This window comes from Brassica oleracea, chromosome C6 (assembly GCF_000695525.1).
Source record: "Brassica oleracea var. oleracea cultivar TO1000 chromosome C6, BOL, whole genome shotgun sequence".
NCBI lineage: Eukaryota > Viridiplantae > Streptophyta > Magnoliopsida > Brassicales > Brassicaceae > Brassica > Brassica oleracea.
In genome coordinates, this window is record NC_027753.1 from 1,230,861 (window position 1) to 1,246,056 (window position 15,196).

The 15,196-nt window shown below is 32.5% G+C and overlaps 1 protein-coding gene and 1 pseudogene across 2 annotated transcripts; one reads left to right on the top strand and one right to left on the bottom strand.

Moving 5' to 3' along the window:
- Positions 1 to 1,702: 1,702 nt before the first annotated feature.
- LOC106300954 (mono- and diacylglycerol lipase-like) lies at positions 1,703 to 10,968 on the bottom strand. Of its 2 annotated transcripts, XM_013737237.1 has the most exons (9): positions 10,599 to 10,968; positions 10,030 to 10,223; positions 8,607 to 8,701; positions 8,314 to 8,385; positions 8,184 to 8,240; positions 5,393 to 5,426; positions 3,081 to 3,216; positions 2,499 to 2,970; positions 1,703 to 2,231 (listed from the first exon to the last, which is right to left on the bottom strand). In XM_013737237.1, exons 3-9 carry the CDS (start codon positions 8,673 to 8,675, stop codon positions 1,947 to 1,949), a joined length of 1,125 nt encoding a protein of 374 aa, XP_013592691.1. In that variant the 5' UTR covers positions 8,676 to 8,701; positions 10,030 to 10,223; positions 10,599 to 10,968; the 3' UTR covers positions 1,703 to 1,946. The 2 variants fall into 2 exon arrangements, 1 of the variants encoding a protein (XP_013592691.1); XR_001262129.1 differs by lacking the exons at positions 1,703 to 2,231; positions 2,499 to 2,970; positions 3,081 to 3,216; ... (2 more) ...; positions 10,030 to 10,223; positions 10,599 to 10,968 and adding an exon at positions 7,795 to 8,153 and having other exon boundaries at positions 8,314 to 8,399; positions 8,607 to 9,264.
- A 1,766-nt stretch (positions 10,969 to 12,734) lies between these two features.
- Positions 12,735 to 13,565, top strand: LOC106297154 (annotated as a pseudogene).
- The last annotated feature ends 1,631 nt before the right edge of the window (positions 13,566 to 15,196 follow it).

The following is a 15,196-nucleotide window of genomic DNA, read 5'->3' on the forward strand; positions in this document are numbered from 1 at the left end:
TCTAACCCCGGGTCTCAGGCCGCATCATAGTAACGTACATAAACGTGACTCGAGATAACCTTTCTACTTTGTTATAAAGTTATATAGGGGGAAAAAGTAATGTTTGAGAAAGATTGATTTTGTTTTTTCTTGTATTTTTTTTTTTTTTTTTTAAATTGAAATATTATAAATTTTAAAACCCGATAAACGGGGATACAATGTTGATTACAGACCAGACTTCGACCAAAAGCTTATCTAGACTCAAATATAATATGATTAGCTTCGCATCAACCACGTAAACCGACGCATTCCGCTAGACAAATCCACAATCCCTAGATAACTGATTCCCGTTCTCAACCGTTATCGCTAAACCCCGAGACTGGTGGGTTTAACCTCGTTTCCTCGGATGTCGGCGTTCTCAGGACGACGCCTGAGGTAGCTGGGCTTCGGGATCTTGTCAAAGTCTATAATCTTCATTTTCAATGAGCGCAAGACGAACACTTGAAGAGGGTGTCGGAGTAGCCATACCTTGAGTCGAGCCACCACAACGAGAACTATACCACCTCTCCAAGACGTCACGGACAGACAGGCCTGCAGCTACTGACCCGAATCACCTAAGAGACACACCGGACCGAGATGAACACCCGCTTGGCCGCATCGAACAGTGCAAGAAACGGGTTGAAACATCGCAACTCTCCCAAATACATGAAGAGCACGGGCCTCAGACACTAGGGGGCTTGGAACAAAACCCTCACAAAGGTATGGTGATTTAGTTTAAAAATTATAAAATATAAAGTTAAAGAGTTATGTTTATGATTTTGATTTTGATTATTTTTTATTTCGGGTTTGAATTTTGGGGAATATAGGATTTTGAGGCAAGATATAGGGTATGGAATTTGAATTTTAAATTTTGGGTTTATAAATTTTAGATTATTAAATATACATATTAAGATTAAATAATTTAAAGTATACGTACATGTATGGTTTGATGGTTTATCATTGGAATGTTAAATTTTGTGTTTAGAATTTAGAATTTTTAAGTTATGTTTAGGGTGTAGGTATTTGTTATTAGTTACAGTTATAAAATTAAAGAAGTTTTAAGTGTAAGATACAAAATTTAAGTGTTTATGATTTAGGGTATATAGTTTAGGTTTAGAGTTGAGTGTTTGAAGTATAATGTTTGAATTTAGTTTAAAATTTGAGATTAAAATTTTAAAAATATTAAATTTTGAATTGAAGTTTAAGATTTTAGGTTAATAAAATGAAGATACCAGAATTATATGGTTTGTATTTTGAATTTAGAGCTCAAAGTGTGTTTAGGGTTGAAGGATATTTTGTTACAAAATCGTGACTACTTTATATAGCCACAAATGGCTATTTTATATAGTCACAAAAAATATTGTGACTAAATCATGGAAAATAAATATTTTGTGGATTAACTTTGAAATATCTCTTTATCAAATCGTGGCAAAAATATTTTTTTTGTGACCAAAATAGGTTTCTCTATATTATGAACACAAAAAATGTGACTTGTCTGAGCTTAAATAATGAGAGGCGAGTCAATAATTAGTAAAGCTATTAAATCTCTATACATGTGTTTGGTGTGAGCATCTACGCATAAGCTTACAAAAGTAGACATAATCAATACGTCTCCTTTTTCGGAAATCAAATGATAGGGAACCAAGAGAGGCCCAACGAAAATAAATGGTAAGAGTTTGTTTGCTTTGTTTTTGTTTCTATGAAAAGAAATTAGAACCATTCGATTCTTACAGGGAAAACAACACCTTAAGTAACAACTCAAGAGTATTCCTTCTCTAATTAAGGAAGTAAGGGAAAATAAAAACAAGTAAATGAAATCATCCTTTATTTAGTTTGAAAACTTATTCGATACATCTGAAATTGGGTTTCTTCAACACACCTTGGACTTTATTCTGCTTGACTTGAGTGGGACGAGTCATCATGTTATTTCAAGCAATGAGATAAAGTTTATCCTGGGGGGTAGTAGTAGCAACAGGTCGAGCCAAGCCTCCCAAGCGCGTGGAATTGACATAATCAAGTGGGAAATGATCAGATACACCAGGGATTATTATCCCAACAATTCTAACAGTTCTCATCGTCCAATTCTCTTTGTACTCATTGCCTTTCCAAAACCTTATTATGAAACTCCTTATAAACTCCCAGACACCACTCAACAGCTTTGGAATTAGCCACAACATGCTTATGTAGTTGGCATTAGGAGCATCTTCTCTTACTTTCAGATTTACAATAATTGTAAGAATACATATACAAACATGGCTTTTTCGATATCATTCACTGTTTTCGCAGACAAAAGCTAGTGCTAGTACTATTTTGAAAAGGACAAAAAAATTTTTTAAATATGATAGCTTATTATATCTCACGTTAATTTCATGTAAATGACAAATCTCATAAAAGCCAAGTTGAGTTTTCTCCTTGACTACCTCAAATCTCCTATTTTTGTGCCATTTTAAATACTTTGGATAGCGGATACTTTAGTTTACCTTTCCTTTGTAGAGACTGTTGAAGTAATTGCAAGATCCATAGTGCTTGTATCCGAACAGAATCTTGTCATCAAAGGGGACTCTAGTCACCATGTCATTGTTATAAACAAACCTTTCATACTCTATCCCATGCTTTTTCATTACTTCTTTCATATACTCCCCAAACTCCTCGTCCCCTATACGTGGCTGTCCAAATGTATAGACTCCTTCTAGCTTATCAAGTAGCTCGTCCTCACCGTGAATTGCAAGAATCGCAGGAAACAGAGCAGCTATTGCGCCCCCGAGACTATGACCCGTTAGAATAAACTTAAGGTTCTTGTCTCTGGCAAGCATGTCCCTAAGTTTCTGTCTAATTGTGTAGTAAGCATATTGGTGTATGAGACTTATATTTTCTTTGGGCCATCCATTTTGTTGGAGGCCTAGAGCTCTCAAGAACCCGGCGTGAACTTTGCCAACGTTCTTCAATTCATACCTATTTTAAAACTCCGAAAAATGATATATGACTAAAGTATTTGTGTTCAAAAAGAAAAAGAACTAAAGTATTTAATTATATTGATTTTAATTATATATATACACACATACCAAGAGATGTCAAGATCAGTACACCAATCATCAGAGCTGAAAAGTTCGGTTCCTCTGAAGCTGACGACGATGAGGTTCGGATTTGTGTCCGATGCTTTGAACACAAAGGCTTGTGTCAGATTTTTTTCTTGGAACGCTGACCACAAAAATAAAAACTTATCAATCGTTTTTGCAAATGTTGATAGGTTCTTCAGATTAAAAATTTTAGATGTTGTAATATTATAATTTGAAGAAAAAAAATTAGGAACCTGATAGGCTTTTCAAACAAGTAAAATTGGTTAAAAAAAACAAGTATTTAACATACAAATAAATATTCTGCGCACCAGAATAATAGAGCTTGTTTGACGGTAATCTATATCTCCTCTTTTCATCATTCAAGTAACTAAAGATTTTTCTGATAATACAAAATAAACTTTTTTTTTTCCAATACACCGATCTAATCTCATGTAGCATTTGCATTTTAAAATTGGCTGCTAACCCCTGACAAAACACATGAATTTTGATCTTGGTCCCCATATTATTCTTCTAATATTTGATTCTAAATACAACTACATTTAACATATGATTAATAATGGGGAAAATGCCCAACATATTGAAATCTAATTGGTAAATTAGCATAGATTAGATATGCACCTAACTTAAATAAACCTAAACATAGTTATAAAATAATGTGTAAACTTAAGATTTACGTGCATTCTCTGCATCGGTATATTTACAAAATAAACAGGAATTCAATTATGAAATTAATTTTCATTATCAGATATATTTTAAATTCTGTCGGAAAAATGTAATCGATTAGTTACGATATCGTCTGTCTTACATGGAATCTTTCACTAATAAGTAATTGAAAGTGTTTCCAAAAAAAAAAAAAAAAAAAAAATTGAAAAATACAAAAGTAAGAGAGAAGAGAAAATATCTTTTAAAAAAACTTTACTCAAATTAGTTCAAAAAAAACTTTACTCAAATATATATGCCTTTAATCTTTTTGAGCTCCGACAGATTTGCGTAATAAAAATAGTAACAGTGAGTTCAAATAGCATTACGTTTAGTATATTTATGCTATAGAATTAAAATAGCAAACTTTAAGACTACATTTAAAATTTAGTTGGGATCTTTAAGTACACTTTATTTTATAATTCCGTCAGACGATACATTTAAAATCAGTAGGGTCCGTTGCTCATTTATTCAACACGATATGATATGGTACAGAGACCAATTTGCATATATATCATCATGATCTCGTAGACTTATTTCTGTCGTATTATATAAAAAAAAGTGAATGAAAGCATTTTTACCATCGCAAGAATGCTTTTTGTCCCACGTACATCTATTTGAACAAAACTTAGGTTAAACCTAAATTCATCGCCGCTCTTAGTAACAATCAAAATATCACATAGATTATTAATAAAATACATTATTTTATTTTTTTTTAAAATCTAAAATAATTCAAAAAAATAATGACGTTCATTTTAATAACGCTAACGCCATTAACTAAACTCTAAATCTTAAATTTTAAACCCTAAACCTTAAATCTAAACCCTAAACCCTAAATTCTAAACTCAAATTCTAAACCCAAATTCTAAACCATAAACCCAAACCTATATCTTAAACCCAAATCTTAAACCCTAAACCCAAACCGTAAACTCTAAACCCAAACCCTACACCTTAAACTTAATTCCTTGATCCTAAACCCAAACCTAGACTCTAAACCCAAATTTTAAACCTTAAAGAAACAACATCACCATTAACCCAAACTTTTATGATATAGGATTTGGGTTCAGGGTTTACGATTTGAGTTTAGGATGTAGAGATTAAGTTTGGATATATGGTTTGAGTTTAGAGTCTATGATTTGGGTTTAGGATATAGGGTTTAAGGTTAGGATTTACGGTTTGGGTTTAGGGTTTAGGATTTGGGTTTAGGGTTTACGGTTTGGGTTTAGGGTATAGATTTAAAATTTAGGGTTTAGTTAATGGTGTTAGTATCATTAAAATTCGCGTTATTATTTTTTTCAATTATTTCAGATTTTTTTAAATAAATTTAATCTATTTTATTATTAATCTAAGTGGCATTTTGATTGGTAATAAGAGGAGAGATGAATTTAAAGGTTTACCCTGCACCCTAAAAGTGAACCTAAGTCTTGTTCCATATATTTATATCCACACGGTTATGTTTTCTGTATTAATGGTACTTCAGAGGCTTTATTTTAGGCACTAAAAGGGTATAATTATTCCATACACAGAGGACTCCATAATCACTGAAGTGGGAAAGAAAAAATATTTCCTAGAAGAATAAAGCGCAGCATTTAGCTTACCGTTGTAACAGTCGTAGTAACCCACAAAGTCCATCTGCGTCACAGAATAAATGTAAAATGAGAGAAAGTGTGAAGTAAAAGTTACACATTAGAGATCTTACAATACTAAAAGGAGAATATGAAGCCCTCTGAGCTATACCACATTCTTTAATTAAATCAACCAATGAGAAATTTTTATTATGCCATGTCATCCGTGGTTTGGTCTAAATGGATATTTGTGGGCTGATAAAAAATCTAAGTGGCCCATATCAAGCCCACATCTCTTTTATCCTTAAGGATCGAACGTCACACTATCCCTTATCGTTTTGTGTAAATCGACGTTATCACCACTTTTGAAGTTTTGTCTCTTGCCGTTTAAGCAATTCTGACCCGTTACAAATCCATGGCTTCACCACATTCTCCACTTATCGTCCTCATTGACTGCTTTCTTCAACTTAAAAAAACACATACGAAAACCTCCTCACCTTCTCCCCTCTTCCATCTACCGAGAAAGTAGCAATATAAATCCAAAAATACCTTCTCAATCTACTCATACTGTGAAGAAGAGAGGCCTCTATCCCAAACTCAACATCGATTCCGCCAAAACTATCAATTATCACGAGGTTATCAACCGCTTTCCTGATTTTTTTGATTTTTGTGAACCAAAAACAATTTCATCTGCTTTTAGGGTTGTGAAACAAAGATTGATTGGAATTAATATTTTATGAATCAATTTTGATTGTACTTTCTCTTAAGGGTAATATAGCAGAGTCAAGGATGAGACTCAGTGTTGCAAAGCCTCTTGGAGCTGAGATAACATTCTCATTTAGACAATTAGAGAGAGAAAGACAAGCGATAGAGAGAATGAGGCTGAGCTTTTGTTTCTTGATTTTGGTTTCTTGTCAGAGAAGCATACGCAAAAGAAGCACACATCGTTCTTATTCAGATCATTCTTGCTCTTAAATATTTCTCAGATTTTGTTTTCTTAGAAGGCGGTATCTCTGCTATGTTTCCATTTACATTGACATCACTTGCCTTAAGTATTGACTTGATGTTTTGGGGTCTCCGGAGTCAATAAGAGTCATGTCATGTAGTGATCTATATTGTCTTCCCCTGACTATTTGAGTATTACAAAATGATTACCATACAAGATGAACACAAGTATCCCCTATCTTTTTTTGTTTTTTTCTTTAACATCCATGACTAAATGAGAGTGTTTGAGGTATAATACTTCTGTCAAGTTTGTGCTTTCATCAACACGGTGAGATGCCATTTAGAGATGTATATGTTATATAGTTGTGCTCGATATGGGTTACTAATACATGATGCAGAAGATGGCAAAAGAGCTTAGTGTAGTGATACAGGTTAGCTTCTTTGAGGAAGCAAATAATGTACATACAACTCAACTTCTATTATTGACGCTGATGAAGTGACCTCAAGATTTATAGAAGGTTGCATCTTCCTGAAAGACTAGGTGATTCAAGTTTGGAGTTGGAAAGAGCTCGACCTCCCTTTGCTGATACTTTATTGACTTCAGGTTAATCCTGGTAACACTGGCTTTAAGGTAGTTTTGAGTAGAAGTTCCCCAAATTAAACATTTTTCGTACTTAATCAAGATATTTGGTTAACATATTTCAATACTTCTCTGTGGTTATCAATAGGTTGTTCAGGAAATGTTTGCAAAAATTGAAGTAGGTAAGCTAGTCAAGATTTCATGTGTACTTTTCGCATGATTTATAACCTGATGAAATCATAACTGAAGAACTATTGGTACAATGTCTTAGTCCGCTATATGTTGGGATCCAATGGTTTCCCAAGGCAGCTCGAGCTATGGTTCTACATGGCATTGAATACTGTTTTATCCCACTGCCACTGGCTCTGAACCTCGAGACCAGCGATTGGCTTCGCGTTATCATCGGAGTAGAGTCATGCAAAGCCATGTTGGAGCTAATCTGGTGAGCTATTAGGTTTTATCACTGTCCATTTTCAAATTCTCTTAGTGCCCTGTTTTAGAATTTCTTTGTGTATAACTTCTGTATGTAAACGATTTTACATGGACAAGAGCAATAGATGAAATGTATGTCGATAGCAACCACAGCCGCAGACTATTTATCAAAACTTCGATAGTATGTATTAGTTTTAACAAGGCCTTCTCTATAACCGGAAACTTATTAGTGGAAACAATGATAGCTCTTTCGATAGGTAAGGGAGTGTTCAAGTTCGTGGAATGTGAAGTTTTTTTACAATAGTATTTGGTTTTGCTGTTTGTGTTAGATTTTTGATGTAGTTATGCGTGGCTTGAGTTGTTTTCTGTGTGTTTGAGTTTGCGTTTGGCAGTATGTTTGTGTTTTATTTATTTTATGTGTGTTTAAATAGCTTTGATAATGTTGCGTCTTAGATTCTGCTTTTGGATGGTGACAAGATACAAAAACAGAAATAGTTGGCAGGCTCAAACTGCTGATCAAGCCAGAGGACTGGCTCATCCAGTTTGAAGTAAGAGAAAGTAGAGAGAGGTACATCGCCTTAAACATTGTATCATTGTATGCTTTTGGGTAGCAAATAGTTTCTGGAGCTTTTACTCTTTGAAGCTGAAAGACAGCGCTCTTGAAGCCAAAGAACCTTATCAGTTGAGTCAGTAAAAACAGAACGTAAATACAGAGGAATAAGATATAGAAGGCTAAACCAATCGTCCTTAGGGATGTTCAGGATATTCTTAAAAGAATTTTGAGCAAAATCTCTTTATCATTGATATTATAGGCTGATCAGCAACCTTTCTGTCCTCCTGTAAATTACAAGTATAGTTAACACTTACGGATTGTGGTCCTTGGCGACATTTTGGTTGTTCATAATTGTGATCATGAGGCATAGACTAATGTTCACACATCAATTAAGAAATCAGCTCAATTATGGAAATATGAGTAAATACAGTGATAAAGAGTTACCTTTACATATTGTAGGAAGAAATTGTATTGGCTTTCCCACTGCCATAAAAGTTGCCATGTGTTTTGACATATCTGTGTGACCATCTCTATACAAGGTTAAACGAATGTTACAGTAATAATACATTTAATCACAGATAGTGGCGTGAGTTCTTAATGGCATTGAAGACTAATCAAAGCCAAAGTAGTAAACCAATGTTGAAAGCCAAAACAATGTCGGCATGAAAAAGGAAATAAACCACACATCACAATACAAGAAAACAAATATCCCGTTTTGGGCAAGAGAGGAAGTTCACCTTAATTTTGTGGCATGCTACTTGGCTAGAGAATAGTCTTCCTTTTGTTATTTGTAGCTTAATGATCATATATTCATCTCTCGAAAGCAAAGAGCCTTTATTAGTAAGTAAGCAACAAACAAAGTGTAAACATATAATCTTTAGATCTTCTAATATGACTGATCTAAAAATATTTAAGTTAAAAAAAAATTAAGCTACTCATACTCAAGTAGTTTTGTTGTGTCACTCAAAACCCTTATTAAAATATAAGTTATTAGTGTGTTTTTTAATTGTAACGAACACTTTCTATTTCCCATTCATATTTTAACTTACTAATCTCTTCTTACAAAGTGATTCACATATTAAACCAAAGTTGTGATCCATTAGAAAAGAGAGAGAAATGTATAAAGAGTGACTGTGTTGTTTAAGAAAAAAAAGAGTGACTACGTATTGAATTGTTTTATTGAAACTATGAGGTGTGTGTGCATACGTTTGGATAAGTAGAGATTAGTAACATATTTTCATGAGAATCCCAATACGCCAGATAAATAGATAAATGAGAATTTGAATTATAACTACAGTTTTGTTAACATTTTATTCATTTTCACCTTCACTGTTCCATATATATTTTTGATATTAAAATATACAAATTTTAGTTTAATTTTTAATCATTTAAAATTCAATGGACAGTTTGTATTTGTATTTGTATATGTATTTTATATATTAAAGAACAACAATTTTAGTTTAATATTTTTATAAATTCATAATGTATATGTATTTTATATATTAAATATAAATATATTTGTCTGAAACCCGGAAAAATCTCTAGTATATGTAAAGTCACCAAATCAATATTACTAGAAAATCCACTAAATTTTTATATCATCTATGTTATTAAAACATTCAAAATAAAAATATGAAGAATATGTATAAAATGATTGATTAACATTTTGATTACGAACACATTAAATCAGAATTTTAATTATTGTGAGACGGGTTCCAAGGAAGAATTAGGTAATTTTAATTACTATACAAAGAATTAAAAATCTTAGATCAATGTGAGACGGATTAAATAGATATATGATCTTATTTTAATCTAATAAATATATAATTATATTTTTTGTACAACTAAAAGTAACTTCGAAAAGATTTAAAATAGTAATAGATTCAGTATAAAAATATACATTGTTTCTTGATAAAAAAGCTACCAATAAAAATGAATTAAAATTGCGTCAAATTATAACTACTCTTTAACTAAAAATAAATTATAAATAATCATGAATATTAAATATTTTATAATGTAATTTATAATTAAAAATAAATATTAGTAATGTAAAACGGGATGATAATAAGAAGTATTTGTATTGTTATATTTAGTTGATTAATAATTAAAACAAGAGAGGCAAAAAACCCTAGAAAAAAAGAGACAGAAAATAAAGTTAACCTTCCAAGTGTTTTCGACCACGGAAGTGATGAAAGATTTGTTCTCATAAGCGATCTTAGAAGCCATCATCGATAACATCGACTTGTATTCGATCGTGCCAACTTCTATCTTCTGGTCAAGCTCTACTCTTCGATCTGTGCATCCCAGAAACGACGCATATGTCGCGGACGATTCGTCAGGCTTCACCAACTTTCCTGTAACAACAACAAAATATTAATTTTCTTAAAACCTATAACACTATTTTTTTCGAAATAAATATTAAGGCAATATATTGTTAAATATTTTTATATTATAATATATGTGCTACAGGGTCTTGCATGTAGAGTAATTAATCCTCGTTCTGTCACAAATCTTGTTGACGTGTGATAACTGATAAGTGTCATATTGGTTAAGTCCAAAAACCCGAGGGAATTATTGATGTATACTTTTTTTTTTTGTGGGGTGGGGGGATTAGTGTCATATGTAAAATAAGGAAACAAGATCGGTAACAATCATTAGAGATAGTATGTTAAAGTCTTTTCAAAATTTTTATTTCGGAATATTAAAGCATGCTAAGCTAGATTTCACACCTGTCAAAAGGTTAAGTATCAAGTTGAAGAAACCTCCATTTGCCGTAAGAAGATTGGGCCAATAGGTGACTATACGACCTATGAATGCCAAGGGTGTTCTTATGAATAATAATACTTTCTGAAGAAAAATGGCCAATGCAATCATCCATCGACTCGCGAAACTTCGCCGGGCGCTATTGAGCGTATCCGGTGGAGAATCAATGAATCTTGCGCTGATAAGATTTGGGAAAAACAAAAGAAGAATGAGATCAAAAACACTTGCTTTGGTCGGATCAACCAGAAAATAACTATTGCAGAATTTCATATTGGTCTTGGACATTCTTGCAATATATGAAAAGAAGAGAAGCTTTGCCCAAGCAAAAAGTGACTATGGGTGATTTATGAGTCATGCAACCTAAAGCCTAGCTACTTATTTATAGTGCTACTAATAATTGAGATACCATTTTTATTTTTAAAATTCTAATTGTTGTTACAATCATACAGGCCGTAACCTTTACGGCCATGAAAATCACTAGTTGTTTTTCACGTGTTATATTCTAGGTCTGGTCATCTTATCCAGACACCAAATCAGACCGTAAATACTAGATCTGAAATCAAACTGAAAATTTACAAGTATTTAATTAAGTTTATAATTCTTTTAATTGAAAGAACTAAGTCGAATAGATTTATATTAAAAAAAAAACAATCTGAATAAATCCGACCTGATAAAAAACTATTTATATTCAACCAAATATAAATATCTAAAACTATAACTCTGGATGCTCTATTTTATATATTTTAGTTTATGATTTAGTTTTGCTATCTTTTTGTTTGCAATATTGATTACTATTTTATCAAATTTATAAGTAGTATAAAAAATTTAAATGTCAAAGAAATTTATCCAAACCGAAAAATTTCAAGTACCTAATTGAACCAAAATGTGCAAAACCTAAAGGATCCAAATCCAAGAGGAACCGACACGAACCAACCAACAAATCCGAAGGCAAATGCCTATTATATTCTTATCAAATGAAAATTCTTCATTAACATGTTTAAAAAGCTTAGGGAATTTTAATATTACCACAAATTTGATACTACTTTTCCAATTTACCTTTAAATGATAACCATTTTCATAACTATCTAAAATTTGTGATAAAACTAAATTGACTATTTTATATAATTTATAAATTTTTAATAATCATTTATAAAAGTGTATTAACATAATCACATACAGTAAATACTAAACTCTAATAGTAATCTAATCCTAATGTTAAAATACTTTTAACTAGAGTTATTTTTAAAAATTTATAGTCAAATTTATGGTATTAAAATCAATTTCTCAAACTTTATTTACGTATTAACCGACGAAATAGCCTTTAAGTGTTCCTACCTTTCGAATTCTTATGGGTTTCTCTGATTTACTTGGAAAAAAAAAACGTTGTATGTGTATCTATAATATACACATAGACATGCTACCTATATTCTAGTTAGTCACTGGACTGACGGAAAAAAAAAATCACTGAACTTAATTGGAAGAGGAAAACGCAATTATTGAACTTCATTTTCAACCATTATTTCTCCAAATTTAGTATATTAATTCCAATGGATTTGCGTTCAGCGTATCTTACACTAAGAACATCATTAACGGGTTCTCTAAGTCCCGTCTCTTAGTGTTTTCAGAATTAAAAAAAAAAAGAAAAATAGCAATTATTTGAAATTACGTCTCTTAATCAAGCAAAAGAAGAGACGTCTCTTCTCGCTCTGTCTATCGTGAAGAAGGAAGAAAGAAAAAGAAGCCATGGCAGGAGTAGGATTTTTCTGGTGTAATCTCTTCATCTCCTTTCCTCTGTCTCTTCATCTCCTTTCCTCTGTAAATCCTCCCAGGTTATCATTTTCTCATCTTTTATGGTTTAATTGATTTCTCTCCAATTTTCCGAATTCCTTAGAGCTTCTTTTCGAATTTGCAGCCGAAGGATTTGGAGATGTTGATGCCAATCTTTCTTCGTATTAATACCTAAATTAATTCAATTTTTTTTGCCAGATGTTGATGATTTCTACTCTCAATGCGATCCGGTAAGTCATGGAAGCCTTAATCGCAACGAGAGGTGATACGTAAGAAAACCCCCAAAGCTATAATCAAATCTTAGACAAGAAGCCATGGAAGCTGAAACTGATGCGATGAAGGGACAAGAGTCGAAGCAACAGATCAGAGACGAAGAACTATTCAAAGCGGCAGAATCCGGTGATTTTTCGGTGTTCATGTCTTTATCTCTTCAACAGCTCGCGAAATCTATCAGTTTCCGAAACGAAGACGGTCGCTCCCTCCTCCATGTCTCAGCTTCGTCGGTCATTCTCAGGTTTGCTTCCTTTACCCCAAGTACTAGAATCTATAGTTAGACAAAAGCATTATGGATTGTGTTGTTGCAAATTTTTTAGCGATTTGAGTTTTACAAAGGAGAAAAAGTCAGATATTAAAAGCGTATGGTTGTGGGATTTGCAGATAGTGAAGTTGCTATCAAGTGTACATGAATCAAAGACTGTAATCAATAGTAAGGATGATGAAGGATAGGCTCCCCTACATTCTACTGCTAGCATCGGCAAGGCGGAGCTCGTTGAAATCTTATTGACTAGAGGTTTGTGTTGCAATCTTGTTAGCTTCCTTTAAATAAGTTTTGTGATCTTGTCTCACCCACTGTAGTTATATAGATTTGTTGCATATAAGTTCTATGTTCAAGTTTGTTGTTCTTCTACTCATTAACGTTTGATGATGGATTTGTTTTTTTTTGTGTTTGTTCAGGTGTTGATGTGAATGTCAAAAACAATGGTGGTCGCACTGCTCTTCATTATGCTGCTAGCAAGGGATGGTTGGAAATCGCTCAGCTTTATTTTAAATCAGATGAACGTGTGCCTACTGAGTTGAAGAAAGCAATCATGCAAGCCCGAGGGGTGAAGAATCTCACCCATTCCCAACTCGCTCAAGTACACTAGTTCTCTCTTCACTTTGTCTTTTTTTTCTGAGTTTAATAGTATCTATTGGTCTGATCAGAATATACACTTGTTAGAATTTGAGAATAGGTGATAGATGTTCTTACCTATAAAACGAGAAATCATGCTCCTCCCTGATTCTTATATACTCAACTAAACTCTTGTAAGGTTGATGTAGTGTTGGATTTGCAATATAAAGAGTTTGTATACTGATTTGATTCAATGTTAAAATTTTTGTTTTTAAGAACTCCTAAATAAGAAACTAACATTGGAGTGAAAAATCAATGTGTTTCTTAACTAGAGTTTTTAATTACATTTAATTACTAAAATATTTATTAAGAGACCCAAATGGGTTTGTGGGTTAACGATGCTCTAAGTGTATATGTATATGTGCATATCATGATTTTTACTAAACGTTTCTTTTTGAGAAACATTTTTTTTACTAAACGTTATGGATTTATTCAAACTACAAGTGGAAGGTAGTGCGGCCCATGCATTGCGAACGACCCCCCCATGATCATTGATCATTTTGATATTAATGTTTAACCAATCATTCGGTCAACAGACTTTAATCTTCTTCTTTTTTTTTGTGTATTACATAAATTTCAGCTAAAATCCTCAAGATAGTGATCATGCTTTGAATATTACTTGTTCATTTTTTTTAAAACAAATTTAAGAAATGATGGCAGAAATTTTCCATAAGTGATATAAAAAATTATCTGATATCTAAAATTGATTTTTAATACAATTTATACATTAAGAGCCGCAAAAAAAGTATAGAAGGTGCGATTAGGTCTACGATTAGATCTGCGAATCTGAACGACGTCCTTCTAGCGTCTCTCCGGTTCCGCAGATCTCATGTGCTCCTTAGCCTGCCATGTAGATCCAGCATCTCTCTCTGTTGATTCCGCTGCTCATTCTCCTCTCATTCTCCTCCATTTTCCGTGTATACATTTTCTCTTAACTTATATATATATATATATAATATTTTTAATATATATATATAATATTTTTAAATGGAATTCTTTCTTTCATATATGCATCTATTGTAATTATCTATATATACCTTCTATAGTTGTTATGCACCTAATAAATCTAGTTCTTGAATTACCCATGTTGTGTTGTTAAGTATACTAGGGGTCTTAGCCCCGCACAAGCGCGGGGTATCATGTCGAGAATAATATTTGTAAGTCAAAAATAATATAACTGTTATGAGCCGCATATGTTGAAAATTATAAAGGATGTGGGGCCCGTTGCACTATTTGCACAGTTAATTTCTCTTCTATATAAACGATCGTTTCGATCGTTTATAAACACACCATTCCTTCTTCTTCTAATAACACATCCTCTCTTGCTATCAGTGTTATCTTCTCATACGGGTATAAAATTTTGCCCTTATTTAAATTTCTTCGATACAATAAAATTCTAGTTTTTTTATAACACGTTATCAGCACGATCACTCTGCGATTCGGTAAAATTTATTTGTATCATTTATACCCTGTTATAATGGTCGGTATACCGCCTCTACTATTATTTATATCATGTTATAATGGCCGGAATACCGCCTATATTATTTACTATTAATTTAATTTATTTATTGGTCGGCCGAGCCGCCTTATATCATGTTTATTATT